This window comes from Megalobrama amblycephala, linkage group LG16 (genome assembly GCF_018812025.1).
Source record: "Megalobrama amblycephala isolate DHTTF-2021 linkage group LG16, ASM1881202v1, whole genome shotgun sequence".
In the NCBI taxonomy this organism is placed as follows: domain Eukaryota; kingdom Metazoa; phylum Chordata; class Actinopteri; order Cypriniformes; family Xenocyprididae; genus Megalobrama; species Megalobrama amblycephala.
This window is the reverse complement of record NC_063059.1, coordinates 6,570,452-6,592,690: the sequence shown is the minus strand read 5'-3', so window position 1 is coordinate 6,592,690 and position 22,239 is coordinate 6,570,452. Positions and strand designations below refer to the sequence as shown.

At 38.6% G+C, this 22,239-nt stretch overlaps 1 protein-coding gene across 2 annotated transcripts; it reads right to left on the bottom strand.

Moving 5' to 3' along the window:
* Positions 1-1,395: 1,395 nt before the first annotated feature.
* On the bottom strand, positions 1,396-20,529 carry LOC125248758 (C3a anaphylatoxin chemotactic receptor-like). 2 transcript variants are annotated; one of them, XM_048160865.1, is made up of 2 exons: positions 20,253-20,529; positions 1,396-3,015 (listed from the first exon to the last, which is right to left on the bottom strand). In XM_048160865.1, the coding sequence occupies exons 1-2, from the start codon at positions 20,254-20,256 to the stop codon at positions 2,012-2,014; spliced, it is 1,008 nt and encodes a 335-aa protein (XP_048016822.1). In that variant the 5' UTR covers positions 20,257-20,529; the 3' UTR covers positions 1,396-2,011. The 2 variants fall into 2 exon arrangements, with proteins under 2 accessions (XP_048016822.1, XP_048016821.1); XM_048160864.1 differs by lacking the exon at positions 1,396-3,015 and adding an exon at positions 5,183-6,771 and having other exon boundaries at positions 20,253-20,522.
* Positions 20,530-22,239: the final 1,710 nt, after the last annotated feature.

The following is a 22,239-nucleotide window of genomic DNA, read 5'->3' as shown; positions in this document are numbered from 1 at the left end:
CATCTGCATTACTGGTTGATGCCGTCATTAGATGGGGCTAGAAACACACAAAAAAACAAGTATGCAGGTTCATTGTTTATCTAGCCTATTTCATTAGAAATGCAGAGAATTGCAACAGAATATTTCAAAATTTTGTTCATTGAAACTGCTATATCATTTTGAGCAACAGCTGTAGGCCAACTTACTCATTTTGACATTTTTTGTTGTAAAAAAAAGTATACTCTGTAAAAGAGTATAGAGTTTTATCCAAACTCTATATGTAAAAGAGTATTTTTGAATACATTTGAGTACATTTGAAGCTGAATTAAAATAATTTTCAACATGCATAGGGTGCTTCATGTGATGTTTATTAAGGACTGTTGAAGGAACAAATTATTGTCCACTTAATTAATCTGGAAAACATCAAGGAAGTAAATGCGAGAAAACTAAAGAAAATGTTTAAGAAACCAAAAAAATACTTAGTGTAAATGAATTAAAAAAATGCAGAAACTGTAAAACATGCTAAAAATGTACACTAAAAAAAATAGCCTTAAGTGAAAAGGTTAATAATCTTACCAGTTCTCTCTGTAAATAATAAGTAATGCGAGTTGATTGGAAACTGGTCAGTACATGTTTCTTTACTTATCATCCCCTAACACTCAGTTAAATATCCTTGTAAGGGTAAAAAAGGAGGGGGACGCTCTTTTTGCATAAAGATTGCATATTCAATTGCATAATACTTTCTGAAATTTGTCAAGGTCACTCTGTAATGAAACAGTCTAGTCCACGGCTCATTGGTGGGACAATCAGGTGTTCGGCTCATTCTTAGGAAATAAATAATTTTTATGCCATGGGTCTCCATTAGTTACTAGAGATATAATTCTACTTAATATCTTACATTTCAAATTTGATGTTTATTGGCCTGTATTTTTTATTAAACTATTTAAGATATATAAAATGTCTCCTTGAGCAATCAATTGTTAGATAGCATTTATTTTGTTGTCTGGTTTCTACTTTCTTTCAACACCTGCTTTATAGTATTCACCATAAGAGGAATTGTATTTGGGTAATGCAATGTGGTGTTGATTTTACTACAGAAACAAAGGTCAGACTTGATGATTTATAGTGCTTATGGTTCAGGGTTGGTAAACACTGCTCTTGCACAAGGAACTCGGGTTTCTCCAATCATTGTATAACTCATGGAAAATAATTAGCTTTGATCATGTGATGATGGATGGATGGATTTATGCTTATTTATTTTATTTATTCTTCATATTACAATAATAGAGCCCATATAATATAGCCAGTGTTGGAGATGCCCTGTAAAACATAATTAGTTGCCATAGTAAAATCATGGTAGGTTTAACATTGTGAGTTTTATGTTATGCCTAAAAATAAAAGTAAATGTAAACAGAATTTAGCATAAAAAATTTTATTAAAAAAAAAAAAAAAGAAAACAAGAAAACAAAGAAAAACAAGTTTAGAGAAAGAATGTTTCAGTAGGAATTTCTTCAGATTTGGTGAATGAATAAACATTAGCAAAATATATAGTAGCACTAAATTAACAGAAGCCTATTACAAATGTGGCTCAATGTGAATACAATTAAAATCAATTAAAAAGGTAAAAAAAAAAAAAAAGTATGTTGAAAATATTTTTCAGTTTCCCCAAAGCCACTTAAACATACAATAAACACACAATAAAACATTTGTATGTTTTCCACAAGAAGCATAAACAATACAAAACATTTTAGCATCCCAACCACTATAGATGCAACAACACAGTGACTCAATCAATGGTGTAAGTTTGGGGCGGGATTATCTGTTTGTCTAGCCAGTGCAAAACGGGATGTGTTCTCCTGTCTGAAAAGTCATTTTAATGGCACATAAATTACATCTTTAGATTTTCTTCAGAACAAATATGGCTTTGAACCTCTACTGATCTCACATGGGAGCAAAGTGGAGAGCTTGTTAATACGCTATATCGGACCACTTCAGTCTAATATAAGGAATGAATATCTTCAGGACTGATCTTCTAAAAGCTTGTTTTGTTGTCCTCGTTTGTTGACGAGATGGTTGTGTCATTCGTCTTGAGACCTTGTGATTCTGAGAGGCCAGAACAAGTGGAAGGGCGAGATGATCGGAAATCCAGATGTTCTTCAGCGAATGCCGTCTCCAGCACCAGCAGCAGAGACTGTTTCAGCTTCTTCTTAAACTCCTCACACATGAACACATAGAGAATGGGGTTCAGACAGCTGTTGAGATGAACCAGGCAGTTTACGAAAGGTCCTATGGCTTTTAAAAAGTTACTCCACTCATTCTCATGGGCAATTACAGTACACAGCTGTTGAACATGAAAAGGAAACCAGCATATGAAAAAGGCCATGATCACAGATATAATGACCCTAAAAGGCTTAAGCTTCTTTCCTCTTTTGAGACGTTTGGCCCGCACTCCGATAGCAATGTATGAAGATGCAATGATCAGAAAGGGAATGAGAAAACCCACCATGAACCTGTATATGACCAGAGACTTGAAGGGTTCTACATTATAAATGCATTTTTTATCTTTTTCCAAGCGGTAAATGACAAAGGGAATGCTGCAGAGGATGGATAAAACCCACACGAGTGCACAGATGATCCTGGCTTTGACCAGAGTTCGTTTGTTTTGAGCCCAAACAATCACCCATGTAGACATGCATCGGTCGAGACTGATAGCGGTCAGCAGAAAGATGCTGGCAAACATGTTTAGCACCGCCACAAAGCTGACAATCTTGCACATGAAGTCACCGAAGTGCCAATCCATCTTGTTAAAGGCGGTAACAATGTAAAGGATGATCACTAAGATGAAGATGAAGTCAGCAATCGCCAAGTTGAGAAACCAAATGGAGTTGACGGTCGTCTTCATTTTGTAGCCAGTCACAAATATGACGAGCCCATTTCCAACGATACCCAGAGCGAAGGTGACAAAATATATGAATATATTGAAGATTTCAATGCTTGATAAGGCTCCTGACTGAGTTGTTGCATTGGTCACATTATCTGCACAAAGAAAAGAGATAGAAAAACTGAATCTATTAGAATGATTCATTCAGAAATCCAACTCATTCAGTTCACAAATTGAACTCACTGACTCAATCTGGTTGCGACAATTAACAGCTCACTGGAGTTGGAATGGAATGATTCTCAGTTCCACATAAAGCTGTTGTATGTTTTTAAAATAATGTTTAGATAGTTATTACAGCTCTGATTTTTCAGTATGAATCTTATTATTGTTGTTTAAATCAGAACCTTACCAGTCCATTGTTAATCATGCTTTAGGCTAAATCATGTTTAATGTATAATCAAATGTTATTTATCTGAATTATAGAGAATAAATGTTTACAAATTCAGATGTTATGATTACAAGGAGTTGCTCATTCTTACCATGATGCCAACAGGCATCATGTCCTGTTCTCTATTTTATGTATAAAATGCATGATGTATGTAAGTTTTACTGAGTATTTTAACATAAAATGATGCTTTTACTTAAAGTGTAAGAATAAACAAGAATACTTTTAACCCAACACAGCATTTTTTTTTTTTTTTTTTTTTTTTTTTGCTGCCTACAGCTTAAATTATGTCTGGTAGGTTTAAAGACTTTGTCAGCAAAATTTGTTGCACAATTCACATGCAACATTAAGACCACAAAACTGAACACTGACAAAGTTGCAATTAAAAAAAAATATTATTTTCCTGACTCAATAATGCTTTCAGCTAGTTTTGCATTTAAGCAAATACATTTTGCATTAAGCAGTAACAGTTGCAAATGATGCAGTATGACCATGGCTTTTTTTTTTTTAACCTCTATTGACTTACATGACACGTATTGCACATGTGACTGCAGTCTCAAAAACTCTAGCCAGAGTTGCAAAATATATTTTTATATTTTGTTTGTTATTTTATCTTATAATAGTGGTTTACATTGAGAAACAACAGCAGGTGTGGTTATGTCCACACACACACACACACACACACACACACACACACACACACACACACACACACACACAAAAAATAATAATAATAATAATTTGAAATAAATAAATCACTAAATTATTTTTACTGTGTAGTCATTAATATTTAATAAATATTGCCTTTAATTTTTTTATGTTAAAAAAATATGGAATTTATTCAAACAAATGCAAACATATCATACATTTCAGTTCATTATAGGTAACACATTAGTTCAGAATGATGGGCCTTTTGATTGTCTGGGGTCTTGAGAAAATAGGGCTGCCCCCAATAGTAGACTAACGATTAAATGAGGCTTGGTCGAGCAAGATTTTATTAGTTGGTTAGTCGCAGAAAAAAAAAAAGAAAAAGAAAAAAAGAAAAATCACAGGAAGTGGCGAAGTCACGCAGTCCGCGAGAGACAGATTGTTAACGGCAGGAAATCCAAACATTCGCATATCTTTCATCATTCATCTACCTCAAATATGGCTTATCACTTGAAAATTGTAAGTAGTAGCAACTTTACAAGTCCGCTCGCTCTATAAGCCTAGACCTATATAAATGTGCGCTATTATTAGGTGCATATACAAGTGTCTGTCTGGAGAGCGCGCTTATTGCATGACATGGAGGCACCGGTGCGATCACTTTTGCATTTTAAAATGCTCCATCATTTTATTCATACAGATAAGAGACGATTTTCATTATACACTTTTGCCGGTGTGCCGTGGAAAGCTTTATGCTTGAGCGCATTAGGCTATGTTTTATATATGTTCAATTAAAAGCTCGTTATTAGGATTCATGGCTTATTAATATAAACGCGCGATTAGTCGCTTAATGGCTTAAATGAACAACTTCTAGTCGAATAGAAAAACCTTTAGTCGGGGGCAGCAGTAATACAAATACCACCATGGTACAGGCAAGGTTAGAGGAGCTGAGGATCTCAATTGCAGCAGATTTAAGGTTTCTCCATTCACAGTGTAAGTCATGGAAAACACTTGGTTCTGATCATGTGGTGATGGATGGATGGATGGAGGGATGGAGGGATTTATGCTGTATTTTATTTATTCTTCATATTACAATAATAGAGCCCATATAGCCAGTGTTGAAACTGCCCTTCAAAACATAGGTTGCCATAGTAAAATCATGATAGGTTTAACACTGTGACTTTTGTGTTATGTTTAAAAATAAAAGTCAGTATTTAGCATAAAAGACCGTATTTAGCATAAAAATATCCTTTTTATTTATACAAACAATTGAGGAAGATTACAGACAGAATGTTTCAGACAGAATTTCTTCAGTTTTGGTGATTGAATAAACATTAGCAAAATATATATAGTAGCACTAAATTAACAGTAGCCTATTACAAATGTGGCTTAATGTCAATAAAAATGAAATACGGCAAAAAGCTAAAACTAAAATAAAAAATGTTGAAATTAATTTTTTAATGTTTAACTATTTCCCCAAAGCCACTTAAACATACAATAAACACACAATAAAACATTTGAATGTTTCCCACAAAAAGCATACAAAATACAAAACATTTTTGCAATCACTATAGATGCAACAACACAATGAGTCAACCAATGGTGTGAGTTTGTCCAACCAATGCAAAATAGGGGGTGCGTTCTGCTATCTGAAAAATCAATGGCACATAAATTACATCCTTTGATTTTCTTCAGAACAAATATGGCTTTGAATCTGATCTAGCATGGAAGCAAAGTGGAGAGCATAATACGCTATATCGAACCACTTCGGTCTAATACAAGGAATGAATATCTTCAGGACCAATCTTCTAAAAGCTTGTTTTGTTGTCCTCGTTTGTTGACGAGATGGTTGTGTCGTTCATCTTGAGACCTTGTGATTCTGAGAGGCCAGAACAAGTGGAAGTGCGAGATGATCGATAAGGCAGATGTTCATCAGCGAACGCCGTCTCCAGCACCAGCAGCAGAGACTGTTTAAGCTTCTTCTTAAACTCCTCACACATGAACACATATAGAATAGGGTTCAGACAGCTGTTGAGATGAACCAGGCAGTTTACAAAAGGTCCTATGTCATTTATTACATTTAAAAATTCACTCCACTTATTCTCGATTGCAATTACAGTACACAGCTGTTGAACATGAAAAGGAAACCAGCATAAGAAAAAGGCCATGATCACAGCTATAATGACCCGGAAAGGCTTAAGCTTCTTTCCTCTTTTGAGACGTTTGGCCCGCACTCCGATAGCAATGTATGAAGATGCAATGATCAGGAAGGGGATGAGAAAACCCACCATTAGCCTGTATATGACCAGAGACTTGAAGATACTGAAGGTATTATAAGTGCATCGGTTATGTTTTTCCAAGCGGTTGATGACAAAGGGAATGCTGCAGAAGATGGATAAAACCCACACAAGTGCACAAATGATCCTGGCTTTGACCAGAGTTCGTTTGTTTTGAGCCCAAACAATCACCCATGTAGACATGCATCGGTCAAGACTGATAGCGGTCAGCAGAAAAATGCTGGCAAACATGTTTAGCACCGTCACAAAGCTCACAAACTTGCACATGAAGTCACCAAAGTGCCAAACCATCTTGTTAAAGGCAGTAATAATGTAAAGGATGATCACTAAGATGAAGATGAAGTCAGCAATCGCCAAGTTGAGAAACCAAATGGAGTTGACGGTCGTCTTCATTTTGTAGCCAGTCACAAATATGACGAGCCCATTTCCAACGATACCCAGAGCGAAGGTGACAAAATATATGAATATATTGAAGATTTCAATGCTTGATAAGGGTTCTGGCTGGGTTGCATTGGTCACATTTTCTGCACAAAGAAAAGAGATAGAAAAACTGGATCTATTAGAATGATTGATTCAGAAATCCAACTCAGTCAGTTCACAAATTCAACTCACTGACTCGATCTGATTGAGACACTTAACACCTCACTGCAGTTGGAATGGAATGATTTTCAGTTCCACATAAAGTTGTTGTATGTCTTTAAAATAATTTTTGGGTAGTTATTACAGCTCTGATTTTTCAGTATGAATCTTATTATTGTTGTTTAAATTGGAACCTTAGTAACCAGTCCATTGTTAATCATGCTCAAGATTAGGCTAAATCATGTTTAATGCATAATCTAATTTTATTTATTATGGAGAATAAATATTTGCAAATTCAGAGCTTATGATGCAAGGAGTTGCTCATTCTTATCGTCTGCTTGTCACATAAGTCTCAACACAGAGAAACTCTTTCACCTAGATATCATCACATAGAGACTGTGTCTGTACCCAAATTAATAAATACAAAAAAATCCCAAACCCATTTGAGGGTAAAAATTTGATTGATGTTAAAAAATAAAATAAAAAATAGATATAAATCTGATGAACAAATGATAAAGCTCAGTTTGCTTAATATTAGATCCCTTTCTTGTAAATGATAAAGCACTTACTGTAAATGATATTGTTACGTATCTGAAGTGTAACATTGTTTTGTGTAAGTGTTCTCTCTCTTTTTCTCACTCTCCCTCTGTGCTCTGTGTTAATTGTTATGTGAACAGGTGCAGCTGTGTCTGTGGGTGGAGTCGCGAATCGTTTGCTGGATAAAAACCTTGAGGGAAGACTGCTTGACGGGTTCCCTCTCCTGCTTCCTGTTGTAGAACCAGCAAGTGTGCGTGACGCTGCTGGACTAGCCTTTAAACTATATTCTGGTGTGAAGAATGAATTGTTAGCGGTATAGGCTGGTAACTGTTCAACTGCCCTTTCCTTGACCATTTGCTAGTGGAAGGCCCTTTTTGTTTGGTTATTCTTTTTCTCCTGTTTATTCTGTTAGTAGGGAGGTAAGTCTATGTTTTTCTTTTGTTATCTTTGTTCTAGGGAAGATCTTTAAAAATAGGTAGCTCTTTATCTTTTGTTTGTTATTTTGGCCGACCCACGGACTTCAAGCCACTCTTTAAATCTGTTTAAGAAATAAACAATCTTCCTCTCTGACTTAACTGATGATTTTGTGGTGTTTGTGGGAGCAGGAGACGGGACTCCGGGCGGCACATGTCACAATGTGTCGCTCTTTGTGTTACGGCTTCGTTTGTGTTTATGGAGTTCGTAACAATATTATCACAGACAATAATCTAGATGTGCTGTGTTTAACAGATCCCCCCCCAATAGAGTAATACTGCACATTTTAGAGTGGCCTTTTATTGTGGCCAGCCTAAGGCACACCTGTGCAATAATCATGCTGTCTAATCAGCATCTTGATATGCCACACCAGTGAGGTTGATGGATTATCTCGGCAAAGGATAAGTGCTCACTAACAGAGTTGTGAACAATATTTCAGAGAAATAGGCTTTTTGTGTACATAGAAAAAGTCTTAGATCTTTGAGTTCAGCTCATGAAAAATGGGGGCAAAATCAAAAGTGTTGCGGTTATAATTTTGTTCAGTGTACATTTAGCCAAGGCCACAAAACCGCCACCCTGCCACAAATATGGTAGAACTGTCACTTCTACCACTAAAGATTGCTTTATAAATAATCTTCCTGATCAGTTTTATCTCCTTAGCATACAAGATAGCTTAGAAGAACTCAATGTGGCAACAGAAAGTATTTAATCTCTCTTTTCCAGCACTTTAGACTCAGTTGCTTCTTTGCGCTTAAAGAAGATTAAGGAAATTAGTCCAACAGCGTGGTAAAACGAGCACACTTGGGCCCTTAAGAAAGCAGCCAGAAAAATGGAGTGCAGTTGGAAGAAAACAAAACTAGTGGTTTTTCGCATTTCGTGGAAAGAACACATTTTTCCGTACAGAAACACCTTAAAAACTGTTAGATCTACTTATTTTTCAAATTTTCAAAGAAGAAAACACATACAACCCTAGGTATTTATTTGATACAGTGGCTAAATTAACAAGAAATAAAGCTTCAGCTTCGAATATTTCCGAACAGCACAGCAATAATGACTTTATGAACTTCGTTACTTGCAAGATTGGTAATATTAGAGAGAAAATTATAACCATGCAACCGTCTACTACAGTATCACATCAGACTGTGCATTTTAGTGTCCCTGAAAAAAAAAAAAAAATAATAATCATTCATTCACTGCTATAGGAGATGAAGAATTGCCTAAACTCATTAAATCATCAAAATGATCATGTATGTTAGACTCTATACCGACTAAGCTATTGAAAGAGATGTTTCCAGAGGTCATAGATCCTCTTCTTAATAACCGTTAACCCTTTGACGCGTACGATCACACCGGTGTGATCAGTCTTGGCTGGTCCCTGGAGCGTACGATCACACCGGTGTGATTAGAATGTTCAGCGCCTCACGAGATCAACTGCTAAATTCAAATGTGCGTGCGCCCTTTAGCTGGCGCTAACCAGAGACGGACGCGTGCAGCGCTTTTCATATATTACATATATGCAGTGTTTTCAACCAAATAATGTTTATTTTAGGTTTCACACATTTAAATACACATGAGTACTAACAAAACAATATATTTAGAGTTTGTAAAATACACACTGATGTCTATAAAAGCAGAAAACAACCCTTTCCATTAATAATTAGATGACACGTTTTATTCATATCAGATACACATTGTGTAAGTAACTTTAAAGCTTACTCTATTCTTCCCCAGTTCACTGGCTCACTTACTTTCATGTATTTTGGGAGAAGTGGATGAATTTACGTGTTGTAAATCCAACAGATCCAATTCTCTGTGTGGCACAAACTAGCCCATCGCGCATGTAGCTCAACTAACACGATCGTTATAAAGGTGTTTAAACAGCAAAACACATCCACTTGCACATATTTGAAAATCGGAATATCAGATATTTCATGCTATAGTTAACAAATTTGTGAATATTTTGAATAAAAAAGGAAAATTAAGTAAAAGCAGATCATCTGTGGTGTGTTATGTGACAAGCGATGATGCGTCACCATGGAAACAATAAAGTGATACGTTCTAAATAACGGTCTCCTTAAAAAAACTCACGCTGGGGGGTCAGCCAGAATATTTTAAACTTACGTGTGAAAGGGTTAATTCATCTTTATCACTAGGATACATACCTGAAACTTTTAAGCTGGCTATTATTAAACCTCTTATTAAAAAACAAATTTAGACCATACCATAGTACTAAGACTGCTCTCATTAGAGTTACAAATGATTTGCTATTATCATCAGATCGTGGTTGTATCTCTCTATTAGTGTTACTGGATCTTAGAGCTGTATTAGACACTATCGACCACAACATTCTTTTAAACAGACTCGAAAATTATGTTGGCATAGGTGGGATTGCATTGGCATGGTTCAAATCATACTTATCTGACTATTATCAGTTTGTAATAGTAAATGAAGAGATGTTTTCGATCACAAGTTCAATATGGAGTACCGCAAGGCTAAGTACTAGGACCGTTGCTTTTCATTCTGTACATGCTACCCATGGGAGATATAATTAGGAAGCATGGCGTTAGTTTTCATTGTTATGCTGATGATACTCAGCTCTATATGTGACCCGTCACGGAAACCAGGGACACAAGTCGGCCGCACAACTATTGAGCAAACTGAGAAAGAAGCGTTTTTTTTTTCAAAATTGGTGATTTTCGTTTTTTTGCAGAATCTGTTAGTTGAGATCATGAAGAAGCATGTCCGTGTTTTAGATAGCAGTATTGGTATATTTTAAAGCGTATATTTTGAGGTTGAAATCGGCTTGTTTTTCTGGGATTCTATCTTGCAGTAGGGGTGTGTCATTGTCTGTGTGTATTCATACTGGATAGGCCGGCTTTTGTTTCTTTTTTTATTGCCGCCGCCCTCCAAGGGAAGCGTGGCTACTTATTTATGCAGCGCTCTGGCCGGCTCTAGTTGATATCAAAATTTAATGAAGATGGACCGCAAAGAATATCGCAGACGAGCTGATCCGTGGCCGTTACACCGAAAATGTTTTGAAGTACAACATACGGCTGGATTCTTTAGCTGCGGAAAAAGAGTGGCAGGACATGTTTCTTATGGGGTGAGTTTCCATAAACATCAAAGTTTGTCGTTTTGTGTTCATTAGGCTACACGTTACCTCATGTGTCTTTTGTTATTAGCTAGCTCAGGCCTGTGGTTTTAATTGTAATCGTTAGCATCGTATAACTTGCCAAAAACCCCCATTACTATAATGGGCTTTTAGATGGTAATGTTAGCATCTGCTATTAATTTGAATAACGCTTCAACTGCTTGAATTGACTGGTGTGAATGATTTAGCTCATGTAAACCTTACTATTCTTGAATTGAATGTGACGCTAATAATTTTAGCCAGTTACTACTTAATATTCTTAACAAGGATTTACTAATGTAATAGTAAATGTATCAGATTAAATTCCTATGTAAGTAAAAGTATAAAGTATCCGTAGCCATAAAATGTGCGTTATAAGCCAAAAGTAAAAGTATTTATTGAAGAGTTTAATGTACAGGATTTTTTTAATCCTTTGACTCAAACCACGTCTAACCACTAACTGAGGTCTAAACCAGGACTATACGGTTATCACAGAATCCTGTTCAAAAAGTCCTAATGTCAAAAAAGATAAATTACTGACATTTACAATGCACATTATCCTTTATTATTAATAGTATGCGGTCCGATTTTTCCAGTTGCATCTGTCGTTGTTATGCAACCATGCAGCTTTACAGGGGGCATGGCTTATCTAAATGAGATGTAAATGAGCCCTTTTGTCACTCCCAGCAGGTGAGAACAGGTGAGAAGTGCAAAATCATTAGAGGTCATTTTCTGGGCTTAAAGCTTTTTTGAGTGCCTACCTTCAAATGGCCACAACTTCTCCAAATATTATCAGATTTCCATCTGTTACACATCGTTGGAAAGCTTGGAGACTACACTTTCAGAATCTGTGAATAACTCGAAATGCCACAGAACCGACTTGTGTCCCTACTTTCCGTGACTGGTCACATATTTCTTCACACCCTGACAAAACTTACCAATTCACAAAATTAACGGAATGCATAGCTGATATAAAAAAATTGGATGACCAGTAATTTCCTACCACTAAATTCAGAAGATTCTAATTATTGGACCAAAAACTTCTGCACATAATAACCTAGAATACTGTTTAACACTTGACGACTGCTCTGTTAAGTCTTCTTCATTAGTTAGGAACCTAGGTGTGCTCTTTGATACCAATCTCTCATTTGAAAGCCACAGTTCTAGCATTTGCAAAAACCGCATTCTTCCATCTTAAAAATATATCTAAACTACGACAATGACATATGCTCTCAATGACAAATGCGGAACAGTTAGTTAACGCGTTCATGACCTCAAGGCTAGATTACTGTAACGCTCTACTGGGCGGTTGTTCTGCTGGCTTGATAAATAAACTACAGCTGGTCCAAAACACAGAAGCTAGAGTTCTTAATAGAACCAGAAAGTATGACCATATTAGCCCAGTTCTGTCAACACTGCATTGGTTCCCTATTAAATATTGTATAGATTTTAAAATCTTGCTAATTACTTACAACGCACTAAATGGTTTAGCTTCCCAGTACCTGAGTGCACTCTTAATGCATTATAGTCCTTAATGTGTATTGCGATCTCAGAATTATGGCCAGTTGACAATACCTAGAATATCAAAATCAACTGCAGGCAGTAGATCATTTTCCTTTTTAGCATCTAACCTCTGGAACAATCTTGTCTGGGAGTGGCCTCCCCACCCCTCAGTATAAAGGGAGCCACACAATGTCACTAAGACATTCAAAAACCTCTTCTCGTTTCACACCAGAAACCTACGAGCTCCTGGGCGAACGACTGGCCACCATGCCGTTTTTCACCTGACTTCGATTGCAAAGATTGTTCGTTAATACGATGGCTGCAGCAATGCAGACTGTTCTGGATAGTGAGGGAGATGCTGTGCGACTTTGTTCATGTGGGAACAAAATTTCATGCAAGGACACACACCAGGTCTGCTCTGCATATCTTGGGCTTAAACATGCCCAATTGGCGATCGTCAGGCCCCGGTTCCTGTGAACACTGCGTGCGCTTCACTATTAAAAGCCTTCGTCGCAGGCTAGCATGCCAAGCTAGCCTGTCAGGACAGGATCCCCTCATATTACCTAGCCCCGTTCCATCTACCACTCCGCAGATACCCATTCCTATAGAGCTGCCCACCATGGCAGTTTTATCTTGGGGTGAACAGCTCGATGTTTGCGTTCCTCTGCCCAATGTGCTCAGCACGGACGATGAGGAGGACGTGCTCGATTTCGAGGAAGAGGGACAATCGGATTACCTCCTCTCTGAGGAAGAGGAGGATTTCGAGGATTCCCCTTTCCTTCCCCTGCTCACTCGGCATTACCCCTCGCTGCGGCGGGATCCACGAAAGATGTGAGCGGGGCACCATCCCCGCTTCTCAGTGTTAATCTTGCAGATCGTAGTGAGAGTAAGAGGCTGTTGAGGGCGAAACAGGCAGCACGGCAGCTCCTTCCTGTTTCCAGAGCTCCTGGAAGAAGTTGCGGTAACCTGGAAGGACAAACCGTTCACCAGCAAATTGCCCATGAAGGGAGAATCCACTCTCGATGTGGAGGGAATGGAGAAAGAAGGGTTCTCCGAATGCCCCCCGTAAAGCCATTAGTTGCCGCGCACTTGCACCCAAAGCACACGGCGGCTGCAAATCCAACGTTGCCATCCAAAGCGGACCGTTGGTCTCTCTGTCAGGGCTCTGAATGCAATCTCTATGCTGACTGCGTACCAAGCGGAATTGCAGGACGAAGCATCGGCCACGCCAGGACAGACGCATTGGGAAGAGATCTGTGTAGTTCTGATCTTTCTCGGCGTCTTCAGAGATGTGCGGTTCAAGCCGCGGGCAAGGCCATGGCCACAATGGTCATCCAAGAGAGAGGACGTTGGCTTAATTTGGCGAATCTCTCTGACAGGGAAAAGAAGCCATCCTGGATGCACTGGTGGTCACAGAGAGCATTTTTGGCTTGGCTCTGACACTGATGCAAAAAAGATGCGAGGAAAAGAAAAGGGATGATGAGGCTTTGCAGCTCTGTATGCCTAGAAAGATGCAGGCTGCACCCCCTCCGCCACCTCGGCAGACCTTCGCACAAGTTACGGCCCGCCCACCCCCCAGCTATCGCATTCCTAGACGGCAGAGACTGAATGTGAATGCAGCGGGTCACAGTGGAGTCCCGGAACAGAGACCTGCCTGGCCTAGAAAGAACTTCCCGCCTGCTACAGTCAGACGGTCCAGCCAGCTCCTCAACCTCATCCTCACTCCCACGCTCAGGGAGCGAGGAGGAAGAAGGCGGCAGTTTGATGTTGTCTTCCAAGGGGAAAGGAGCCCACAGCCCTCCTGTTCGTGAGCTCCCGACCCCCAGATGTTCAGCGTTCGACAAGGGACGAGTTTCGAAGTTCCCAGATGAAAACGGAGCCCGGTTGGGCCAGGGGAAGCACAGCAGTGAGAAGGACAAGAGATGGTGCAGTGGTGCACACCCACCCACAAGTCACAAGCATTTTTCATGTTCAAAATCATCAATTCAATAAAGTTTTCACTGTACTCCCAGAACCTGTTGCAAGACATAATTCCCCCAAAAATGTTGCAAAACATATTAACAGAACACAGTATAACATCACCTCGGGGAGTTGTTGCTCCTTTAGAGGTGATGAGACGCTTAAACTCTGTCCAAGCGCTAAGTTCCCACGTACGCACAGTACAGACCCTGAACTCGTCCACCACTCAGCCACGCGATGGCGCCAGAATGCTGCAAATAAACAGTTGGCGAGAATGCACTCAGTCCCGCTGGGTATTAAAGACAATACAATTCAGGTACAGACTGCAGTTTGCCACTTCCCCCCTGCACTTCAAAGGGATAATTCATTCTGAGGTGCAGGGAGACTTAAAGCATGTTCTTCAGGAGTAAATTTCCTCTCTGTTGAACAAAAAGGCGATAAGAGTGGTCCCAACCGAACAGAGCCACAGTGGGTTTTACTTCAGATACTTCCTCGTCCCAAAGAAAGGGACTCAAGCACTTCATCCCATATTAGATCTGCATGCACTGAACAAATACTTAAGGAAGTACAAGTTCAGGATGCTCACTCATTCTACACTCCTGAAATTAGCGCACAAGGGCGATTGGTTTATGTTGATCGACCTAAAAGACGCATATTTTCACATAAAGATATATCCACCCCACAGGAAATTCCTGAGGTTTGCTTTCCTTGGCGTGGCATACGAATATCTGGTTCTACCATTTGGCTTGTCTCTCAGCCCCCGAGTGTTTGTAAAATGTACAATACCGGCCCTGACCCGCTCAGGGAGAAAGGCATTCATATCGCTACTTACATAGACGACTGGCTGGTGACAGCTCAGTCAGAGCGAGAAGCGAAAGAACACACAGCTATGCTTCTGGAACATATACAGAAACTGGGTTTGAAATTAAACATCGAAAAAAGTGTTTTGATTCCCACGCAGTCTATAACATATCTGGGGCTGTCACTGAACTCTGTGACGTTGAAAGCGTGACTGTCGGAAGACAGGGTGAGAAAATTCACTCATTGCATGACAGATTTTCAGAGGGGACACAGTGTTTCCTTCCGCACATGCCTCAGACTATTAGGACTGATGGCCTCAGCCCTGATAGTTATTCCCTTAGGCAGACTGTTCATGAGAGAGCTTCAGTGCTGGGTAACGTCTCTGGGGCTGGACCCGATACGTCACTCCCGGAGGAGAGTGAGAGTGACATCAGAGGCAGTCTTGGCACTGCGCCAGTGGAGACACCTGAACTTTCTGATTCAAGGGGTTCCCATGGGTGTGGTTTGAACCAGAAAAGTCATAACAACGGACTCGTCGTTGTCCGGTTGGGGGGCATTCATCTGCTGTCCAGGGCAATCCCCTCTATGGGCAGTGGAAATTGAACAGGGAGGTGGTCGAACAGATTTGGAGCATATACGGCAGGGCGACAGTGGATCTGTTCGTGTCCCACGACAATGCTCAGTGTCCTCTGTTTTTCTCCCTGAAAGACCAGAGCGCGCCTCTGGGAATAGATGCGCTGGCGCACGAATGGCCTCGCACTCTCCTTTACGCGTTCCCACCGATAGCATTAATATTCCCAACACTTTACAGAGTGAGGGAGGAGGGATTGACATTAATATTAATAGCTCCGAGGTGGCCAGGGAAATATTGGCTAGCGGAGATCATACATATGCTGTACGAGGACCCGTGGCCTGCGCAGAGACCTTTTGTCACAAGCAGAGGGGGAGATTTTTCATCCTCATCCAGAACGCCTGGCACTATGGGCCTTTGCTTCATCAGAACAGCAAAAGTTGAATGCGTTGTGCACAGTGCGTGCTTTGCACATTTATACACAAAGAACCAGAGGGTTCAGGGAGAGTGATCAGCTTTTCATATCTTAGACAAAACCTCGTACGGGGAAGCCGATTACTAAGCAACATTTATCGCATTGGATAGTGAAAGCAATTTCATTGGCATATTCCAGTAAGGGTCTTGTAACCCCTCCTGGGTTACATGCACACTCGACAAGGGGAATGTCATCTTCGTGGGGCTCTATTTAAAGGAGTCACGATACAGGATATTTGTGAAGCGGCGAGTTGGTCTTCACTGCATACATTTGCAAGGCTTTATAAACTGGATGTTACAGCTCAAACTTTAGCACATGCAGTTTTGAGTGTAGGAATGTGAGTCACGAGTCGTGACTCATTCAAATCTACATTGTGTTTAAATGTGCTTTATAAATAAATGTTGTTGTTGTTGTGCAGTGATTATGGTTGGCAGGAGACTTCGAGGCAGGCTATCTGGCAATACGGGAGTTAGGATATCCCACAGTGAGTCACGAAACATATGCTTGAAAGAGAACAATATGTTACTTGCGTAACCCTGGTTCTCTGATAGCATTAAGTGAGGTGTCTCACCAGATCACCCTCCTTGCTGTGCAAAGCGAGGAAGAGGTGTGCTTGTTTTGAATGTCTTAGTGACGTTGTGTCGCTCCCTTTATACTGAGGGGTGGGGAGGCCACTCCCAGACACAACATCAAGTCTGCCAGCCAATTGGGGCTGGCGTAATGTAATAGGGCTTCTGAGGAATACGCGGAAGGGGCGTATCCCTCAGTGAGACACCTCACTTAATGCTATCAGAGAACCGGGGTTACGCAAGTAACCTATTGTTTTCACATCCCTTAAAGGATTGTTAGGCTGCAGAAATTAGGTCAGCCGGAACCAGGGAACACTTCCTATAACACCAGATGTACTTGTTACATCAAAAGAAGAGTGGCATCTACGCTAATATTAGTCTCTCTGTTTATCCCGAGGTTCACCGTAGTCAGTTGGATCCGGGCCGTATCCAGATCAGATGGAGGACCTGTGTCTAGACTAGGGCTGCCCTCGACTAAAGATTTTTCTAGTCGACCAGTAGTCGTTCATTTAAGCCATTAGTCGACTAATCGCGCATTTATATTAATAAGCCATAAATCATAATAATGAGCCTTTAATCTTATGTATACATAGCCTAATCAGTGCTCAAACACATGCATAAAGCTTGCCACAGTGCACCGGCAAACGTAACGATTATGAATGTGTCGTGAAAAAACAGCAAGGAGACTGTTTAAACATTTTAATAATTTATTGATAATGTTTTCTGTGTTTTCGGCTGCAGAGATTAAGTCAACAATGCTGACTCATCTCTCATCTCCGCAGTAGTGGACGCGCCTATATGCAAGTTTCATATGGATTACATAATCTGAGAATATTTATTTTCCATTTGAATTGGCTCGTTTAAAAGTAGACATTCCAAGCTATAGATATATTTCTTGTGTCTGTGAGGAAAGCAGCCTATACGATGAGTTTCGGTTCATGCTTGTTACGAGCTCAAGTTCACCGAGACCGAGATCAGAAAACGCATCCTGATTGCTTTCATTGTTTTACAAAAGCACAACGTTTTGCTGTTATTGTGAGTTTACAGAAATAAAAGTAGACCCTTTACATTTTGCATTACTCTTATCTATGACCAAAAATGACGGAGTATTTTAAGTTAAGTGCAGTGATCACACCGGCGCCTCCATGTCATGCAGTAAACACGCTCTCCACACAAACACTTGGATATGTGCCAAATAATAGCGCACATTTATCTATAGGCAAACATTAAAGAGAATGGACTAAAGTTGCGACTTACATGTTTCAAGTGATAAGCCATATTTGAGGTCGATAAATGATAGGTGAATGTTTGGATTTCCTGCAGTTAATGATTTGTGCCTCTAGGACTGCGTGACCTTGCCACTTCCTGTGGAGATTTTTTTTTCTGCGACTAACCGATTAATAAAATCTTGGTCGACCAAGCTTCTTCAAGTTGACTAACGGTTAGTCGACTATTAGGGGGCAGCCCTAGTCTAGACACAATGACAACACAGTCCTGAAGTCCCTTGTGATGGCATCACTGACATGACAGCCAGTGGCACAGATTCCCAACAAACCATGTCATAACAGCGTGATGAATACGATCTTCAACTAGATGTTATTGGATGTTATTTTACTGACAAATGACAAGAGCACATTATTGTGACGCGAGAGCACATCAATGCAATGCGCGAGCGCAAATCTCTCTCGCACAAAACTGGATGCGCGCTCTCAAATATACAGTGCTCTCTTATGAACTGCCTCTCCTCTCACTCAGATATTGCTTCTGCACACTCAAACTTTGTTCTGCGCACTCGTGAATCTCTTGCTCTTGCAGAAATTAATTTGCTTCTGGATTAAACAAGATCATGGTCCGATCATCATTCCCTAAATACTTAAAATGTGGAGATCAAATATAGCACCTATAGTGAATTTCTTTTGAAGTCTGGTAAAACATAACATACGAAAAATACTTCGGCTATAAGCTCTTATGTATGCACGATTAATCAAAAGAATGCGATCTTATTCTTAAATGACAACAATTCTGTTATGTCTATTAAACCTTTGAAATTACGTTCTGAAATATTGAAGTGGGTGTGAGGGGTTATGAATTCATGTCTAAAAGGAATTACTGTCTTCAGAAAAGTTTTGATTATTATTATTTTCCTCTACCTTAGAATAAGGTTCAGTATAAGGTAATTCAGCTTTGTTTACAGCGGTAACCAAGGAAACGCTCTATCACTGCTGTTCCATAAGCGCCACCTGCTGTCAGAGAGTGAATTTGCGTCTCATTCAGCCTAGGGGGCTGTATGAGCTTTAGAGGGCTTGTTTCAAGCTTCATTTTGTGTGTGTGTGTAGCATATAATTTCACAAAGATAAAGTCAGACCATTCTGTTTTTGCTTTAAATCTTGAAATTAAATCTTAGATTAGAGTTCAAATGAAAAACATCTACTCATGCAACATGTGTAGCATCTTTGTTTGGATTGTGATTAAAAAGCAGTGGTTCCCTCTAATTTGAAATGGCTATGTATTTTTGTTTACTATAATAATATTAATAATAAATATCTGCAACCAGTATCAGATATAATTTGCTTGTAAAAAAAAATAAAAATAAAAAAATAAACCAGAATGTAAATTGGCCACGAAAAAAAAATACTAAATACAAACTGGGCTGTCTTTTTCTATCAAGTAGATCTTGTCTTTCATAAAGGTCGAAGTCAGGGATCTTGCATGGGCTTAAAAAGGTTGGTGACCACTGGTTTAAAGGCTTTGTCAACAAAATCTGTTGCACAATTCACATGCAATATTAAGACCACAAAACTGAACACTGAAAATATAAAGTTGCAACTCAAAAATATTATTTTATAGTTCTCAACTCAATAATGCATTCAGCTAGTTTTGCATTTAAGCAAATACATTTTGCATTAAGCAGTAACAGTTGCAAATGATGCAGTATGACTGTGGCTTTTTTAACCACTATTGACTTACATGACACGTATTGCGCATGTGACTTAAGTCTCAAAAACTCTAGCCAGAGATGCAGTATATGTTTTATATCTTGCTTGTTATTTGATCTTAAAATAGTGGTTTACATTGAGAAACAACAGCAGGGATGGATGAGATCTCTTTTAGATTTTTTTTGGATTAGAGTTTAAGCTTTTAACTGAAGTCGCTTTGCTACTTTAATCTTGATCAAATCAAGAATCAAAAGAAGTCAAGATAATGAATCCAACCAAAGGGGTGGAGGAATAAAAATGCATGTCATTTTGAAAAGGCATTTCAGCATAAATAATCTGCCCACATCACCCAGTTCTTTTCACAGGGAATTGATATCATCTCAATAACACACAAATGTGCTTGCAATATTATAATATGTGTATCAAACATAGTCATAGCCACATGAATATTGCGTAGATGTAGATTCTTACCCATTTTCAGTCCTTTCCTTCTGTTGTTCTTGCAGGTGTGTTATCAAAGCTCACAACAACGTCTTCACATGAACAATTGGTGGTTGTTTCCCCTTTATTTGTATGAAAGAGAAAGTGGGGTGGAGTGATGATGCATCAAGGGAACTATGCTTCCGTAGAAAACTATTTTGAATATCTGCTTTCAAAGCTTAAAGTTACAGTCTTCCATGGAAACCCAAAATAGAACCACATTATTTATTAACAACATAATCCAGAAGAAACAAACAAACAAACAAACAAAATCAAAATATTTATAACAACTGCAACTAAGAATGAAGGGCAGAGCAGATAATTATAGTTCTGCACTGGTGTTTTGAGTATGATTATATAATACTATGTTAAAAAAAAAAAAAAAAAAAAAAAAAGCAACATTCTGTTGATAATATAGTTTATCTTTCTTCTTGAGCATTTAAAGCAGTACAAAGGGCACCATCTAGAGGCCGTTAACTTCTTCCTTCATAAACAAACCTTTCTGTGGCTTATATATATAAAATAAAACATTTCTTTCCTCTCTATTCTAACCTGTTTTTACTTTTTACAACAATTTTACAACATTATTATGCTAATGCTAGGATGAATCACTTGTTGTACTGCTCATTTGTAATTCGCTTTAGCTAAAAGCATCTGCTAAATGAATAAATGTGAACTTATCAAAAGGGCAAACCTTTTAAGCCATTCAGACTGGTTTATCTTTATCTCCAAAACGGACAAAAAGACCATAAAAGTAGTCCATGTGGTTCATGCACTGTAAATAGTCTTCTTGATAGCATTGTGTGAAGAACAGACTTGTGCGCTATTGGACTTTTTGTGTATTGATATAAGTAAAAACGTAATTTGCATACTGCAGAAACTTATACGGGAAGTTTTTCATGGGAATATGGAGAACAATGTGTTGCAATCTGTTCTAGAAAGAGGATTGAATTGCAAGCACAGCTGTCAGAAAACATGACACTAATTGTCATGACAAAATTGTAATGATGCAGCAAGAATGAAGGGTATCAACGTGTGTGAAAAGCAAAACTGTAATGGATATACTGTTTTAAGAAATCAGTATTTCACATCATTCCACTCAGAAAAAAAGTAGCCATGCACTTGGGTTTATTTACATGCAATTTAAACAGTACATTTAAAAGATTTACATTTTTACATTTATCAAGTAATTTAATAAATACTCCAAAATATCTAATAAAACCTTAGACTCTTACCCCCTTTTTGTCTGGCAGAATGCTCCTTCATTTGATACAGTGAGAAAGTGCTGGATGACAAAAGGGATGTTTAATATTAAACATCATCTTTTATTTTGTTATTATGTAAAAATATCCAGTGTTCAAACAAACTGCTCTCCTATAACACAGTTTGGTACATCCCTGACTCATCCCTGAAATCTTTCAAAAGAGAACCATTTCACCGTGAACTAGAATAAAATTAGTAATGTCAGTCATTTCTAGTTTCCTCATCAGTATAAATACACAGGTTTTGCATTTTTAGCCATAAAGGAATGACTACAACAGGTTCCAAGGAAGAAAACTGAATAGTTTTGAAGTTGTGATGCACGAAAGGGAAATTTGTTTTTTCATGTTTACATAAAACGTTACCAAACTATTTCTGATTTTCTTTTTCTTTTATTTTCTTGATTTTTAATGTACTTACACTGTAAAGCCTTATAAGTTACGGTAACTCAAACCATTTGAGGAAACCAATTGCCTTAAACCATTTAAGTTTTACAACCAATAAGCATGAGTTCTGTAAACTCATATACATTGAGTTAAATTCACTTATATGTTAGTGTTGGTTTAGTCAATCATTAGAGTAAACTCAACTTAAATATTTTAAGTTTATTTCATTAATTTAGTTTGAATTCAGGTAACAAATCTTACAAAGTCTTAACAACTATATGGTTACTTAAATGGTTTGAGGAAACCGATTGTCGTAAATGGTTTAAGTTCAT